This window comes from Oreochromis aureus, linkage group 15, assembly GCF_013358895.1.
Source record: "Oreochromis aureus strain Israel breed Guangdong linkage group 15, ZZ_aureus, whole genome shotgun sequence".
NCBI lineage: Eukaryota > Metazoa > Chordata > Actinopteri > Cichliformes > Cichlidae > Oreochromis > Oreochromis aureus.
In genome coordinates, this window is record NC_052956.1 from 29114646 (window position 1) to 29131130 (window position 16485).

General features: G+C 42.7%; 2 protein-coding genes across 2 annotated transcripts; one reads left to right on the forward strand and one right to left on the reverse strand.

Moving 5' to 3' along the window:
• Positions 1-842: 842 nt before the first annotated feature.
• Positions 843-3899, forward strand: LOC120433130. The gene is made up of 2 exons (XM_039598732.1): positions 843-3565; positions 3759-3899. The coding sequence occupies exon 1, from the start codon at positions 853-855 to the stop codon at positions 3559-3561; it is 2709 nt and encodes a 902-aa protein (XP_039454666.1). The 5' UTR covers positions 843-852; the 3' UTR covers positions 3562-3565; positions 3759-3899.
• Positions 3900-9573: 5674 nt separating this feature from the next.
• Positions 9574-13935, reverse strand: LOC116315298 (calcium-binding mitochondrial carrier protein SCaMC-1). Its single transcript, XM_031733565.2, has 6 exons — positions 13792-13935; positions 12542-12694; positions 12274-12381; positions 11794-11961; positions 11460-11610; positions 9574-10200 (listed from the first exon to the last, which is right to left on the reverse strand). Exons 1-6 carry the CDS (start codon positions 13918-13920, stop codon positions 10019-10021), a joined length of 891 nt encoding a protein of 296 aa, XP_031589425.2. The 5' UTR covers positions 13921-13935; the 3' UTR covers positions 9574-10018.
• Positions 13936-16485: the final 2550 nt, after the last annotated feature.

The window sequence follows — 16485 nt, forward strand, 5'->3', positions numbered from 1 at the left end:
AGACAATTAGTTATTTTAAACTTTTCTAGCAGTTGCACATCAGCTGCCCTGCTGGTGTCTGTTTGCTTTGGTGTGTGTGTGTGTGTGTGTGTGTGTGTGCACTTATCTTCTCTCTCTCTCTCTCTCTCTCTCTGTGTGTGTGTGTGTGTGTGTGTGTGTGTGAGACCTCCTGCTGACCAAAGGGTCGTAAAAGCAGCAAGCTTACAACACAAGAAACAGATCTTTCAGATAGGATGTATCTACAATAAAACCTCCCCATACACAGAGTGGTTAGAGGTGCTCAGGATCAAAGGAATGGCTTTGATAATACTGCTTAAACTAAGACTGTACAAATTTAAGAAACACAATGGCAACATTCAACACTGAGTGTCGTTGTCAGTGGGTGTCGTTGACTGGTTCATTCAATGGGTCGTTCAGTGGGTTATTCAGTGAGTGTCGTTCAGTAGCCCATTCACTGAACGACCCATTCAGTGGGATACCCATTCATTTCCTATGGCGGCAACTTTTGACCAGACCCTATATAAGGGGAGGAGTGCTGAGCTCAGTCCCTGAAACTCAGAGGAGCAGTGTCTCTGGATTTTTGACCACAGCGCCTTGGTTAACTAAGACACACAACTTTTTTTTATCTGCTGTCTTGAAAGACTGTATTTACAGTACAGGTAATATTTTTGCATATTCTTAACTGTTGCAAATTGCTTTTTCCTGTTCTTTACTTACTTGATTTTAATGTGTTTTACTTACATGATTACACTGTTTTTGTCTTTCCTGGTTTAACAGTTTTTCAATTACATTTTTTCACTTCTTTTTTACTTACCTGATTATACTTTCTGTTTTTTCCAGAACACAACAGCCATGGAGGACATTGGTGTCGAAAATATGAAGGGTTTGGCGGATGCTTTTGCCACATCTCAAAGCGTTGAGGATTTCCTCCTGGACCCCAACATTTTCATTCCATTGCAGGCAACGACAGTTGAGGAATCCATGAAACTTGTCTGGAGTATATTTGATTACGACGGAGTGGTGGTTGAACTAAAAAACTTGAAAGGCCTGCATATACCCTTTTCCAGGTTGAACATGGCACCCTTCAAAATGCACCAGCTGAAAAACTCCTGGCACACCATAAAGAAACACTTTGACCTTAGTAAGGTGTCTGTGGAGGGCTTAAAAGTGCTGCGAAAGGTAAGAGGCTTTGATTTTGCCTACCTGGACAGGGGATTCAAGTTAGAAGCTATAGTAATTCCCAAGTCCCTTGTGGTGGTGGACAGAGTCTGTACAATGACGGACTACTTACCAAGGCACACGGTGGACCTTGTTAATGGCATCTTAACAAAATTTGTTGAGTTGCTCAAAGACCTTCCGCTGGAAGAGCTGACCAGACCCACGCTGCAGAAGACCATCATTCACAACAAGGGGAGCATGAACGTATTGCCGCAGGATCAAACGTTCGTGCTTTCCAAACTTGATGAAGCGAAGAGGATGTTGCCGGAGCATCCAACATTGGAAGTCCGGTTCTTTGTCTACAAATTTGGACAAAAGGAAAGGGAGCCCTTTGAATTGTTGACAGTAGCTAATCCTGACGACGTCGTGCGATGTTCTCTGCACGTGGCCTGCAACCTCATACCACTGGACCCCCACACCACACTTTTCTGGTCAAGAGCAGGACTGGAAAGGATGTTTGGACCCAGAGCTAGGTTCTTCACGTGCATGTCCATGCACGAGTGTGTTAACGTGCAGACAGAACTCGACCAGCGTCCACCGGACATCTTGCGACCTTTGGCAGAGATCGCCACTAAACCTAATGTCACCTTCTGGCAATTTTATGTGGACAGCCCACACACTCATTATATGTCCACATTCCGGCACCCCATTAGTGGCTTGATCGTCACTGGTGGCCTCGGCCACCCGAATTACGTTCAGGCGGTGGCCACCAGAGCTGAGGACTACTACATCCACATGATGGACTTGGCCAGGAAGGCAGCAGGTAATTATAACCTGAGAATAGAGATCGTGGAGGGGAAAGAAGGGAAGGAACTGGAAGATTTGGACCTGGTTTCTCCGTGGGAATTCTTCAACTGCGAGGCATTGTATAAGTGCCTGAGGGACTTCCCCCTCGTTGTCCCCTTTAAACGGGAACACGAACAGCCAAGTGTGAATGAGATACTGTCTCGCTGTCTAAAGTATATGGCTGACCAGCTCCGGCAACTCGGGGAGAAGCACACAGGCAAAGGCGGCTTTCTCCCAGTGTGGAAGGCATTCCAGCTGGAGCTTGCGCTGGAGGAGGCATTATACGGGCACCCCTTGTCCAACATGGACAGACAGTACTCGGCAGCACTGGGGACCAGCTCGCTGCACGAGTTCAGCGCAACCAACATGAGGGGCTTCATGGGCCTGGGTGCAGCAACTGGTGCAGCTATTGACGACTGCCCACCTCCTCTGGCACACTGGACAAGGGACACACTACAGATGAAAAGAATCGAGAGGCTATTTGCTCTCACATTGACTCTCGAGTGCGAGCCTTCCGTGCTGGGACCTGAGCTTGTGAAGCTGCTGCTGAAAGACCTCTTCAGGAGGAACGACGGCATCTTCATCTCAGAGCTGCAAGGGGAAAAATGCCCAGAAAATCTGAAGGGACACATTAATCTGGCTTCACTGACGGAGAACCTGGCCACCAGAGACTCCTTCCCGACCCCATTCACCTTTGCCCGGGCGAGGAAGCTTGTTGAGGGGGAAGGCAAAAATGTACAAGAATGCCTGAGAGCAGGATTTCTCGAGTTGAAGATCAGGTGGTTCCCGGACATTAAGTACCGTGACATAAAGGGAACAAGACGGGCTTCTTGGAACTTGATGGATTATGTAGAGATACATAATGACGACAGGGAGCCTTCCATCGAGTCCCAGGCCATGGCCATAGTGGGGGATGTGGCCATGGAGATGGAGCGCCGTGGACTGTGCTACGCCAGGACCCTTGAAAGGTACAGAGAGCATGGAATGCCATGGCTGCCCCAAGTGATGAAGAGGATTCCAGGGAAGACTGAAAAGCACACGCGGAACAAGGTCTTGGTGCTGGTCAGCTCAGTGGGACTTATCATGAATAAGGATTTTGTGTCCTATGAGAAACTGAAGGACCTACTCCTGGAGCTGAAGATGACACAGGCAGAGCTCCAAAAGTACAGGATCCTTTCCACGTCAGTTTGTGAAAAAGTTTTCGGCTTCACTCTCTATAAGCTCCACTACGATATCCTTTATCGAATGGGGAACCCAAAACCCCATACGGAGAAAAAGTTGCCTCCGGATCTTCCCCTGGAGATGGAGGAAGAGGATGCACCTGTACTTGAAGAGGATGAGGAACCTGACCTATTGCAGACGAGAGCTGTGTACATGCCCGCTCACACCAGCAGACACTGGACACAGCAGGAAGAGGGATTTATCAACCTTGATCCAACAATCTCCACTGGCGTGGCATACAAGGAGTATGTCGGACAATGCAAAGCAGCAAGACTACCTGCAAGGTCGTACAAGGGCTTTGGGAGAAAGCGAAGAGACCTTCTCAGGAATGAATAGGCATGTAAGTTGATTTCCTGTTCTAATGATGTCCTTTTTTTTTTATTTTGACTTTATGTTAGAACTAGCAATTTCAAAAAAACAACAAAAAAACAACCCACCCCTCTTTCTTTTATTTTGACTTTATGCTTAGAACTAGCAATTTCAACAAAAACAACAAAAAATTTGAATTTTTGGTTTTTGTTTGGCAATTTCAGAATACCTGTCTCCAGCTCTCCCTCAAAGGCACCCATCTGCTGCTGCTGCCCCTTTGAGATGGATGCATCCTGGGAGAAACGGAACCTGCTTGACTTCCAGGTGTGAGAACTTGCAAGTGTCCAGAATCAGGAGAGATTGGGGGACCCACTTTAGCAGGATCATCTGTGAATAGACTGGATAGAAATAAGTTCTTCTTCTATCAGTTATTATTTATTCTGTTCATTATAGAATCAGCTACTGTTCTGCCAGACCTGAGAAACATGTTCCCAGTTCAGTTCACATCTTACTTACACTGACAACTTTGTTTTGGCTGTATATTTGTTTAGTTTTATATATATATAACTTGTTTTACAATTTATCTACCAGGTCGCACTAAGACGATGTACATTTCAATCTCTCAAGTTTAGTTCATAAATATGTTTGTTCTGGGTAGATCATTGCTTGAGAAATCTTTACAAAATGACTGTTGTGTACTAAAAGGGGGGGAAAAAAAATAAAATGTGTACTTCACATTACGGTTGAAACTGGGTTTTTGTTTTGTTTTTTTAAAGTTATTTTATATAAACAATTTTTGCTCATAACCAATTAAAAAAATATTTTTTCCAAAACAAATTCTTTGAAGAAATGTACCTCACATCTTCCCACCTGCTTTCACTGCATAACAGCCCACACTAGTGAAACAAGACCCAGTAAAAGAGCCTGAAAGGAGTTCAGAAGTCCCCTCAAGCACCAATTTTGCCCGCAGACACCGCAATAGCCTTTATGTTTGTCACAAAGATAACTGCTAGACTCCACATACAGTGATCGATCAACTGCAGACCAGACAACAAACGACGGAGGCACCAGACAAGTGCAATCAAGCAGCGAGTTTATTAACACAGGAGAACAACCATCAGCATATGGCCTGTTTTGCTCTGACAAAAATACACTGGGTTCTGGTTTTATAACATAGAGATCACGCCCCCACGTACACGTCAAATACAGGTCAAAAATACATTGTTTACAGACAAGGGTACATCATGTACATCTTAATAACTACAAACAGACATCTAACTTCTCTTTTCTATATCACTTGCCTTTTTACGGTAATAAACTTCAAGCTTCAGGGTCTCTAAGAGCTAATAATGGACACTCGTCATTAATTACTAAGTAGACTAAATTGCAGCAAGTCTCAAGAAGGAGCAGAAGACACTTGGGCCTTCGCTCAGGCCTGTTGCTAGATTTATGTGTATTGTAAGCATGCATGCAATTAACCTGCTATGTTCTCATCTACCCTCAACATGTATCACCTGGAAACTCTCACCAGTGAAGCTTAAAACCCTCTTGGATGGAACATCAACTCTAAACAAGCACAGATATGCAATGTGTATAAAATGAACTCTACCTGTGCATAGAATGAATGTGATGACAAACATATTCAATGGAATATGAACCCTGTAAGGAATATTACTGATAAAATAATACTGTAAACCATATTATTAATGCATTCATCATAAGGCAGATTATATCGTAGCAATAAAAGAATCTCTGAATCCCAACATTCCTTCTTTTGACATTCCAACAAGGAATGTCACCACACTTCATGTTGTATCCCTCCCTTTGTTCGTATTTTTGTTTTATTTTGCGAGTTGGTTATCAGATGCCGCTCCAGCCAGCCAGAGACTCCCCCGCCAAGCAAATGGACGATAGAAAACCCATCTGTGCATATGCCATTCCCAATATGCCCTGCCTGATGTCGGGGCAGCATGAGCATGAGCAACCTTTTTTATTTTTTTTTATTTTTTTATTTGCCGTCGACCACCACCAGGCCGCCGACCCCGGTAGTCCCCCCGCTACTGGGCGTGACCTCGAATTGGCAGTGGTCCAGTTGAAAGTGCAGGTGGACAGAGAAAGGTGAGTAGCTTGAAGGAAGCGATATCGATTCTTTAAATCCCGAATTGACTGAATATAAATGTATTTTACCAGAAATGCCAGAATCTCAGGTTAAAGCTCACAAAACTATTTCAACAACCAGCAAATGAGAGCAGGAAACGCATTCCACACAAACAGGTAAACACAGAGCGGACCGACGCATCAGAATTAGCTTAGTCGCGTCGGGGCTGAAAGCCATTAATTCCCTCTTACTTTTGCTGTTTTTCTTCCAACACGATAAAAACCACAGTTCATGCACAGCTCTCACTGTACTTCAAGAACAGTTTCCCATCTCAAACATCTGTTTTCCGCATTAATCATTCGCTTATTACCCATCAGCAATGTTCCCTCTAAGCTGCGCCCGTGCGCAATTGCGCATTGCTGGCACGGTCTACTATGGAAAAAACATGGCAATAAAACAGCTGACCACCATAAAATAGTCTTGATGTAGTGGAAATTATATAAGACAGTGGTGTGAATGTGATTGAGAATATATATATATACTGTGTGTGGGTCCGTCGCAAACAAAACGGCCCGTAGAGCCGCCTCCTTGAAGTGAATAACGGGAGCCTGCTCCGTTTTTTTGTGTGTGCTCTCAGCAAGGGAGGGACGGTGCAACAAAACAGCCACCTGTTTGCTGAGCAGAGGGGGGAGGGGCAGTCGTTACTCTCCCAGTGGCATGTCAAGAGAGGGGGGGGGGAAGCGAGAGATCGTTTTTTATCTTTTTGGATTCAAGTGCACATTTGAAGTCTGTGGCTGTATCCCAATCCATGGTGTGCAGCCTTAAAGTACGCAGCCTCAACGGTCCTCAAGGGCCGCGTACTCAAAGACCGCTAAGGCCGGAAGTGCGAGGCTTGTGAAATGGGACGATCTAGCCTCCGTGGCGCTGCCCAGGTTGCCTAGCAACCATGATAGCTGGAAACGTGTGGTTGACAGAAATGAAGGAGAACATTTGTTTGTTTCTACACGAGCTTTGTGTGATTTAATAAGTATCTGAGGCTGAGACCACAGGACTGTAAAACATGATTGTTGGACTTCATTTCTGTACTGAACAGTCATTTTAACATTAGCTAGTAAGTAACAATTAGTTAATGTTGTTCATGAGACTAAAGTCAGTGTAAATATGATATGGCCAATATTATAGTTATTATATTAATCATTATTAGTTATTACAGCACTGAGTTTGAAGTCTTAAATCAATTCACTTTTATTGTCACATCACATGTGAAGGTACACTGGTACAGCACATGTGAGTGAACTCTGTGTCAAATAATGAGCTCCAGTAAAGATTCAAGTTGTAGTTGTTTATATGTCCTATCACCTTAAATCTTCACTCAAAGACAAGTATCTTTGACAGTGTATATATACATGTATTATATATAAGAGACAAATATTGTTCCTTCAGTATGTTGCCATTACTAAATTTGGCTCAATGCTTACATATATGTGTAAAAAGCAAATGTACAAGCTGTGATAACTGTTGCTGGTAAAATGAAGAGTAGACTGATATATGAAATATTCCTTTATTGGGTGAGAAAAGCAGACCATGTCATAACTGCCTTAAGTCATACAGAATAGATATCAGAGCCTTAAACAGGCTGACTTCTTTTTCTTTTTTTTTTTAAATTTCATAAAATTTTAATTCAATTGTTTCATTCGAGAACATTAACAAAAGTACATGAGAACCTCTGTACGCGGTTCAACTCAAACCCGGTGATCTCCAGAGAAATTAATTTTGACTGTAACTTAACGTGCAGAGGCACAACAGCTTATCTCCAGAGCGCACAAGCTGATCTCCTGATTTCTAATGTAGTTTTTCTTAAAAACTGCATTTCTAATACGTCACCCCTTTTCCTTTACGCTACATTGGTTTCCTTGGAGTTGAAGTTTCCAAATTCCACTTTACAAAAGTGAAGGAGGAAAAAAAAAGCACACAAACAGGCTGACTTCTGCTAAATGGGTCAAACTGGGCAGAAAGTATACAAAAACATAACATCCTTATAGGATATGATGTAACTCTATAGATCAACTTGCTTCAGAATATATAAAGCATATAAAAAAATGACAGCAATAGGATGCAACAAACACAGCAGTGCTACTAATCCAAAATACTCAAAGCTTCATAGAACTGAAACAAACATTTATTTTTAGCTCCATTCTGCTGCTGATACATACTTTAGGTTTCTGAATATTAAACTTGTTGCTGCCTTTCATAGTGTGGACGAGGACATGCCAGGAACAGGAAACACAAGAGAGTCAGCCGTCCGAGCTTCACGGGGCCCGAATCAGCTGAACCCAAATTCAGCCCACCGCTGCCTCCAAATCTCCTCGTCCTCTCCTCCGCCTCCTGCGACCTTTAGGCAGCAGCAGCCAGGTAAAGCATGCACTGTGACTCACTCCCCCAGCATCACAGGCCCTGTCTGACACTGAAATCTGTACTCAATTCTCTTGTTTTGCCCTGATCTGTGAGCCGCTCTGTGTGTGCGTGCGTGCGTGTGCTTGCCTGCGTGTGTGTGTGTGTGTGTGTGTGTGTGTGTGACACAGAGAGAGAGAAAGGCACCTGACGAAGAGAGCCAAACAGAATGACAGGCAGGCAGATCACAAAGATTGTATTGAAATTCACACGTTTGCCCAATTGTAGATCCACAAAGAGGTGTGTCTGACGTGTGTGTGTGTGTGTCCCTTCTGTGTCTCCTTCTGTGTGTGTGTGTGTGTGTGTCTTACCAAAAGGTCTCTCTGTCTCCAGATAGGAGGGTCTGACACAAAGGGCAGCACATGTCGGGGTAGGGTTCCGCATTTTCACCACCTCTTCATGTGCATCCTGCAAAGGTGCTGTTGCGGTGCCATGCTAGGCGCCCTCGGATGGAGAAGACAGGCAAGTGAGTGGAACCAGGCTGTTAGCTGATAATGTGGACCGTTTGTCCGGCAGACACTTTGTGCTGCCATTCAGCCAGCAGAGGGAGCACCTCTTGTCAGATCACACTTTGACAGAAGCTGCCCTACTTTTCTCCTTTTGTCCCATCCTCTCCTGTGTGACACTTACCTAACAGTTAAACCTCAAAAGGCAGTACTCTTGCTCTTTGGGATTATCTGGGGAAAGTCAAATTTTTTATGTACTAGTGTGTGCTTTCTGTGATGTCTTTTCAGGTTTCTTTTCACTTTTGTATTGTGTGTGTGTGTGTGTGTGTCTGTGTAGCTTTAAGCTTCATTGTAAAATAAATGGGATCTGCTCACATTAAAACAAAAAGAAGCTTTTATGTAAAGCCTCGATATTTTTCAGGTTTCTTTTCACTTTTGTAGACACTCAAACAAAGCATGGGATCTGCACACACAAAGAAAGACAGACCCACAAGGCCATTCTGTTATTGCGTTAACTGATCATGTGTTGCCCTGCCACTTGCAGGCCTCATCCTGCCGCACATATGTGTGCACCAGGACATGCCAGGAACAGGAAACACAAGAGAGTCAGCCATCCAAGCTTCACAGGGCCCGAATCAGCTGAACCCATATTCAGCCCACCGCTGCCTCCAAATCTCCTCCTCCTCTCCTCCGCCTGCTGGGACCAGTAGGCAGCGCATCGCCTGCTACTGGGACCTTTCGGCAGCAGCAGCCAGGTAAAGCATGCACTGTGTGTTCCACTTTGTCATGGTAATGTAAAATCATATAAAAGTACAATTCTCCTTCTCTGTCCCGTATAAAAAGACCCTTTTAATGAACCAATGACCCTCAGATGAAACCCCTTACTAAAAAGTCAAACCTCTCTCAGATGTCACACAATGTGTAAATACAATATTGCACTTGGTATTTCTTTAATTGCTTCAGATTCCTTTCCCCACCACACGTGTGACTCGGTCGGATTATGTTTGATGATAAGAAGATAAACAAAACAGAAAATTGCAGCAGGTGACTTCTTAGAGTTTTTGATTAAATATTAGAGTAACGTTTCTATTCAACAATTAAACCAAAAAGAAATTACCCTGATAAGTGTTCTTGGTTTTCAAAGGCAGATATGAACTGATCTGAAGTAGATCACGAGGCTTGGTGGAGTACATAAAGCTAGGAGTGCACAGTAAACACAACCAACATTTGGAAACTTTGTAGAGATCTTCTTACTCATTGTCAGCCCTGCGTTAGTGCTGCAGGATTTTCTTTGTATGAGCAAAGGCCTGCGGTCACATCTACAAAGGTTCCATCTGCGGCTGTTTGAGTCCAGACTTCAGTGGACTGCAGGTAAACAAGGGCAAACAACATATGGAAAAAAGGAGGGAGTGTTTTGAAATTTTAAAAAAAGTTGGGTGCACCTTTTCTTACACTCGTAAACACATGCGGTCACAGAGGACTCTGCTGCCTACTTCTGAATACCCAGACCAGACCGCATGTACTCATACACCACGTAACTAATGCTGACGGCTGGTATGGCCTTCATGAAATTGGGCAGGATGCCACGGTAAAGTCCAAAGAAGCCCTCCTTTTCCATAATCTTCTTCACCATCAGATTCATCGGCAGCTGCTCTGAGCCCTCAACAGAAGCTGAGAAAAGAAGGGTAAAGCCAGATGAGTAAAGAAAAAGATCTCGTGTTTAAAATCTCTAGATTTTGGAAGTATTGGCTGCTTATAAGCAGCATATGTTTGAAATTAGCTGAGATTAAAGAACTGAAAAATGTTTTCCAAGCATAAATATTGATGACATCAGAATAAAGCACAAGGTCATGAGTTAAACCTCATAACCACGGTTTTAAGGTTATTTAACCCCCTCCGTGGACAGTTTAGTGGTACTTCTGTTTTATTTGAATGATACCTCATTGAATTTAAGAGACAAATGCAAAATAAAACCTTCTATTCCAGTATATTTATGTGGATAATTTTTGGTGGCCCACCATGTTTCAGGTGTTTTATATATCATCATTTGGAAGTCTTAAATTATTTGAACACAACTTCTAAAGAAACAATAATACTTTACATATTTTACAGTGCTATTATTTATTTTTTAAAAATAGTAAAATGCAGAAGCAGTGGGTGAAAAACTAAGTAGCCGATACTGCTAATCAAATGCACTTGATTACTAATCATCAAGCCAGTATGAGCACCTCTATTAAGCAGACGTTTTGGCAGTTAACACAACGCCAAGGAGGAAAAACATCAGCAATGATCTTAGAGACGGAATCAGTTTGGGAAGTGTTATGAGGCCATTTCCGAACATCTGAAGTAAATCATTCTGCAGTGAAAAGATTTTTCACAGGAAAAGATTTTTTCACAGAATGTATGATGCTCAGAGAAATTGCAAAAAAAGCAAAACCTTACGAGAGCTGTGCACAAATGCAGCAAAACTCAATGACGAAAGACTAATAAAATCAAACAGAAAGCCTCAAGTACTCGGAAGTCTTAAAGAATCCGGTGATTTTTTAAAATTATGTCCTGATATGTAAAAACTTGGGTTTTTTCACATTACTGCAAGTAAAATTTGGATAAAGGGCTCACTTATGATATTTTGTACTCTGGTAGTTTTACTTTACATGATCTCAGCGCTCATTCAGGCCCTTTACCGTTTCCTCTCTTTAATACTGAAGCATATGCATGTGTCAAATGTCTAATGAACAGACTGGTTGTAAAGAGACTCACATAGATTTATTAATTGTCCATTTAAGCAAAGGTTTCATGAACAAATCTTGAATTTCCTCGTAAAACACTTCATAATCTCTGAACAACTAAGTGTCATTATGGTACCACAAGTTAAATGCCAGCATTAAAAATGAGCGTCTATTTCTTTAATAAGGTTTGGATCACTGTACCTTGTGCTTGCATGCGGGTTCGGATCAGAGCCAGGGGATAGCTGGCCAGCTGGCCGCAGGTGCTGGAAATGGTACCACAGCCCAGCAGCACCAGAACCCCTGGACTGGCTGTGTCTTTGGCATACTGGGACAACCAGAAGTTCTTCAAGCTCTGGCATGGATAACACAGGAATGACAGATGAGAGTGAGGGTTGATGCATCATATTTTGCAAAATCAGCACACAAGTGATGCTTAAACAGATTAAAACGGAGTTTTCTATGGAAGTATAGCGTTGTAGGTGATTCTGAACCTTCCGAACATTTTTCCAGACAGGAATGATTCATCAGGATTTACCTCATACACTGCCAGATCTATCCCAGCATAGGGGATAATGCCCAGAATATTGGGAATGTAGCCCTTGTAAAACGCCTTCACTCCCTCATTCTTCAGGACTTTCTTGGCACAGTCAAACATTCCCAAGTACTGTCCGGTTTTCCTCAGGGTCATACGGGTTTTCATCACCTGAAGAGACAAAGATGATTAGTGTGGCTGTTTTACATCAGGCTGCACATGACACTTAACGTGTTACTGCATCTTTTATGCTACTGGATTGGTTAAGACATCTAAAATTTATTTGGACACTAAGACATGATTAAAAAAGACACATGAGGTAATTAACAAACCAGTAAAGCTGCACACACCATATATACAGCATGTGTGTCCGTACGTGATATGGAAACTTGCTTGTCCCTCCTGTGGTGCCTCCTCCTGTTACTATCATCCACACGCGCAGTCTTTATGCATCTGTGCTGTAAAGACTACACTTCCACTCACCTCCATGGGGTAGATGACAGTTTGTGCGGTGGCTCCAGCCAATGATCCTGCCATGAACCTCTCGTGGGTCCTCACCTTACCCGGTTCACTGGACAGCAGCTTCTTATACTGGTGACACAGGGACATGAAAACTGAATGGCTCAGCAGGATCACACATCAGTGACAAAAGTGACTGCTAGTGTTAGGAGTTCTCAACATGTAACATTTAACGTGACCATGAGCTGCGATTTATACTGGAATCTGTAAAGAGGAGGAGAACAGAACTTACCTGTTCATAAGCCATGAATTTAATGGCTGTCTCGGGGGTGATCTTCATGACATTGATACCATTTCCTCTCCACAAAGAAGTCACCCCTCCTTCTTTTAGCATTTGCTTAAAGCCGCTGACCAGGCTGATTTTGTTGGTTTTAGAAGCGTGCACCTGGAAATAAAAACCACTTTTAAGTTGTAACAAAGCAGCAAGGGAAATTCAATTGCTGAAATTCTAAGTGAGCATCAGAATGGAGAAGAAGGGTGACTTAAGTGAGTTTGAATATAGCACAGTGGTTAGCATATAAGCAGGGGTGCACATAAGTGGTCCTTCTGACATTTCTTTGGAGGTGGAGGAACACTAAAGTAATTGCTTAAAGGAGCTTGCTTCTTCGACATCTTTAAGAGTTCTAAACAAATGTCTGTCCTGCTCCAGAAATTCTTATGTACGCAAACGCACGTTACAACTTCTTATCTGGTGCGCGTCTTTTATTTTGACAGCGAATGTGCACCTGCAGACCACTTATGTGCACCCCTGAATATAAGCATGGATCCATTCTGCCATGAATCATTGGGTCAGGCCGGTGGTGATGGCATAACGGTGTGGGGGATATTTACTTTGGTACACTTTGGACCCATTGCTACCAATTGAGCTTACCTGAGCGCTAATGGTGGCCATTTTCATCCCTTTATGACCACTGTGTACCCACCTTCTGATGGCTGCTTCCAGTAGCATTTTGCATCATGTCACTACGCTTAAATCAACTGGTTTCTTGAACATGATAGCAAGTTTACTGTACTGATCACAATACAATAGAGAGCCGTTTGGGATGTGGTGGAACGGGAGATTTGTATCATGATGTGCAGCCAACAAATCTGCAGCAACTATGTGATGACGTCATGTCAATATGGAGCAAAATCTCTGAGGAATGTTTCCAACACCGTGCTGAATCTGTTCCATGAAGAATGAAAGCAGTTCTAAAGGGAAAATTGAATCCAACCCAGTACTACCAAGATGTACCTAAAAAAGTGTCTGCTGAATGTATTTATATGGTATTTTTTTTTTAAAACAGATAACCCAAACTAACACAAGAACATTTTTCTAAGCTAATTCTGCGGCATTTTTGCAGCCATGCCAAAGCGTTTTGAAGCACACTTATCACCACACGGACCAATGCACACATTTAGTAAAAATCCAATTCATGGAGAAAAGGACCGATGAACAACCCAACAGGCATTTTATAAAATCTAAAAGAAATCTTGACGCACCTGCATGAAGACCTTCATTCTGTCCAGAGGGGCGGTTCCTGTACGGGACACAGCACCCGCCACTGCTCCTGCAGTCAGCTGCTTCCACCACAGACCCGTGGTCTTCTCCTCCTCTGTGAATGGAGTCATTGCCAAAGCAATGTCACTTTGAATTGGAGCATCACTGGGCTGACACTCACATTACAGAGGCAAACCAAAAAACACACACACACGATTAAAATAATGTAAGTAAGTAAGTAAAATTTTATTTATATAGCACATTTCTAGATAAAAGATCACAAAGTGCTTCACAAGGTATAAAACAAAAGCAGTCCAGAGTTAACAAAATGCAATTCTAAAAAGATGTGTTTTTAGCTGTTTTTTAAAAGTAATCAATGAGTCTGCAGATCTTAAGTTCTGAGGAAGAGAGTTCCACAGTCTGGCGGCCACAGTGGCAAAAGCTCTATCACCCTTGGTTTTCAGCCTAGTATGCTGAATAACAAGTAGGCCCTGATCACAAGACCTCAGGGACCTACTAGGGACATAGGGCTGTAAAAGTTCAATGATGTAGGCTGGTGCTTGTCCTTGAAGAGCTTTAAATGTCAGAACCAGTATCTTAAAATGGACTCTGAATTCAACGGGGAGCCAGTGCAACTGTATAAGCAACGGTGTCACATGAGAGTACTTAGATGTTCTTGTCAGAAGCCTTGCTGCAGCATTTTGGACAATCTGCAGACACTCCAGGGAGTTTTTGTTTAGACATGTAAACAGTGAATTACAGTAGTCCAATCGTGATGAAATGAATGCATGAATAACAATCTCCAGTTCAGTATGAGATACTATGGGGCTCAGTTTAGAAATGTTTCTTAAATGATAGCAGCAGGACTGAACCAGAGATTTGACGTGAACATCCAGGGTAAGAGCAGAATCAAAGGTTACCCCTAGGTTCCTGATAGACGATTTCACAGATGTAGAAAGATGACCAAGAGCATTCATTATGTTAGGTACATGTCTGTCCAGAGCACATACAAGGACTTCAGTCTTTTCTTCATTACGTTGGAGGAAGTTGTCAGCCACCCAACCTTTGATGGTTTCTAAGCACACATTTAGAATCTGCAGCTTAGAAACATCTTCAGGTTTAAAAGACATATATAGCTGGATGTCGTCTGCGTAGCAGTGGTAGCGAATGTCCTCAAAGGGGCTCAAAACATGCTGGAGAACAAGTAAATATATTAAAAACAATAAGGGCCCCAGCACAGAACCTTGTGGCACACCATAGGACAGGGACGTGGAAGATGACCTGTACTTAGAGACCGCCACAGAAAAGTATCGTTCATAGAGATACGAGGAGAACCACTCTAAGGCAGACCCAGATACACCAACCCAGTATTTCAGCCTTTCAAGCAAAATGTAATGGTCAACGGTGTCAAAGGCTGACGTGAGGTCCAACATTAGGAGTCCCTAACCCTTTCCCGCATCGTTTTGCATCAGAATGTCACTGGAAACTCTAAGAAGGGCTGTTTCAGTAGAATGAGCTCTACGAAAGCCAGACTAAAATTTGTCAAAGAGATTATGTTTGTCTAAAACTGCTGTAAGCTGCTTAGCCACAACCTTCTCTAATATCTTTGCAATTAACGGTATTTTTGAGATTGGTCTGTAATTGCTAGTGAGAGATGGGTCCAGCATAGGCTTTTTTAACAGGGGGTGTATAACAGCAGTTTTAAAATAAGCAGGGACTTTACCAGATCCCAGTGAGGTGTTAACTATGGTGAGCACACAGGGACCAATAGAGTGAAAGACATTTTTGAATAACAATGCGGGTAAAATGTCGAGTGAACAGGAGGATGCTTTTGTTGCATTAACTATTTTTTCCAGCTCTGATAGTGAGACGGGTAAAAAGCTTTCTAAAATGACAGGCCGAGCTGATGGGGACAATTTTTTTTTCCTTACATTACCAATTGTATATAAACGTGGAGAGAGACAGAGAGAGAGGAGAAAAAAGCAACAAAGCAACAAACTCCACATACAACGTCCAAATGGGAAAAAGCTGGGGAGTACTCAGTGATATCACATCTCCCCCCAAATTCTTTAAAAGTCTGTTTTCAAGCATATCTAAATAGGCTTGTGACATGGCAGCCAATGAGCTGGATGAAGCACAGGAATCAGGGCTGTTCTGAAATGATGTCACGTTGTCATTCTGATCAATCCTGCAGTGCTGACTCAGTTGGCAGATGTGTGGTTGTTCTCACTATGCTACTCCCACAGGCCTCCCCTCTCCTCTTCCTCCTCCTCGTTGTCATTCCCTGATGAGCTGAATCCACAGGAATCTTGATCAGAGCGCCAGGGATTGGTCTTTTGAAGCTCATGTTGTAAGTTGACATTTCATGTTGATGCTGAATAGTGGCCTTAATGTGTAGATTATATAATTACTTAACTGAAATGTCCACTACAGGTTTATGTAGTTAGAGTTGGCAATCTTTCTTACAGAACCTTTACTATGACTGATGTTAGTAGTCCTGTGTTTGTCCGTTATATGCCGTATGTAGCACCAGGGTCTCAGAGGAATGCTGTCTCACTTCACTCTGTACTGTACCACTATACATGGTTGAAATTAAAATAAAAGCCACTTGAATTGAATTGCCTTGTTACCTGAGATTATTCCTATGTTTACCTAAAGGCATGGACAAATGTGCTAGGTGAAGGATGTAAATAAAA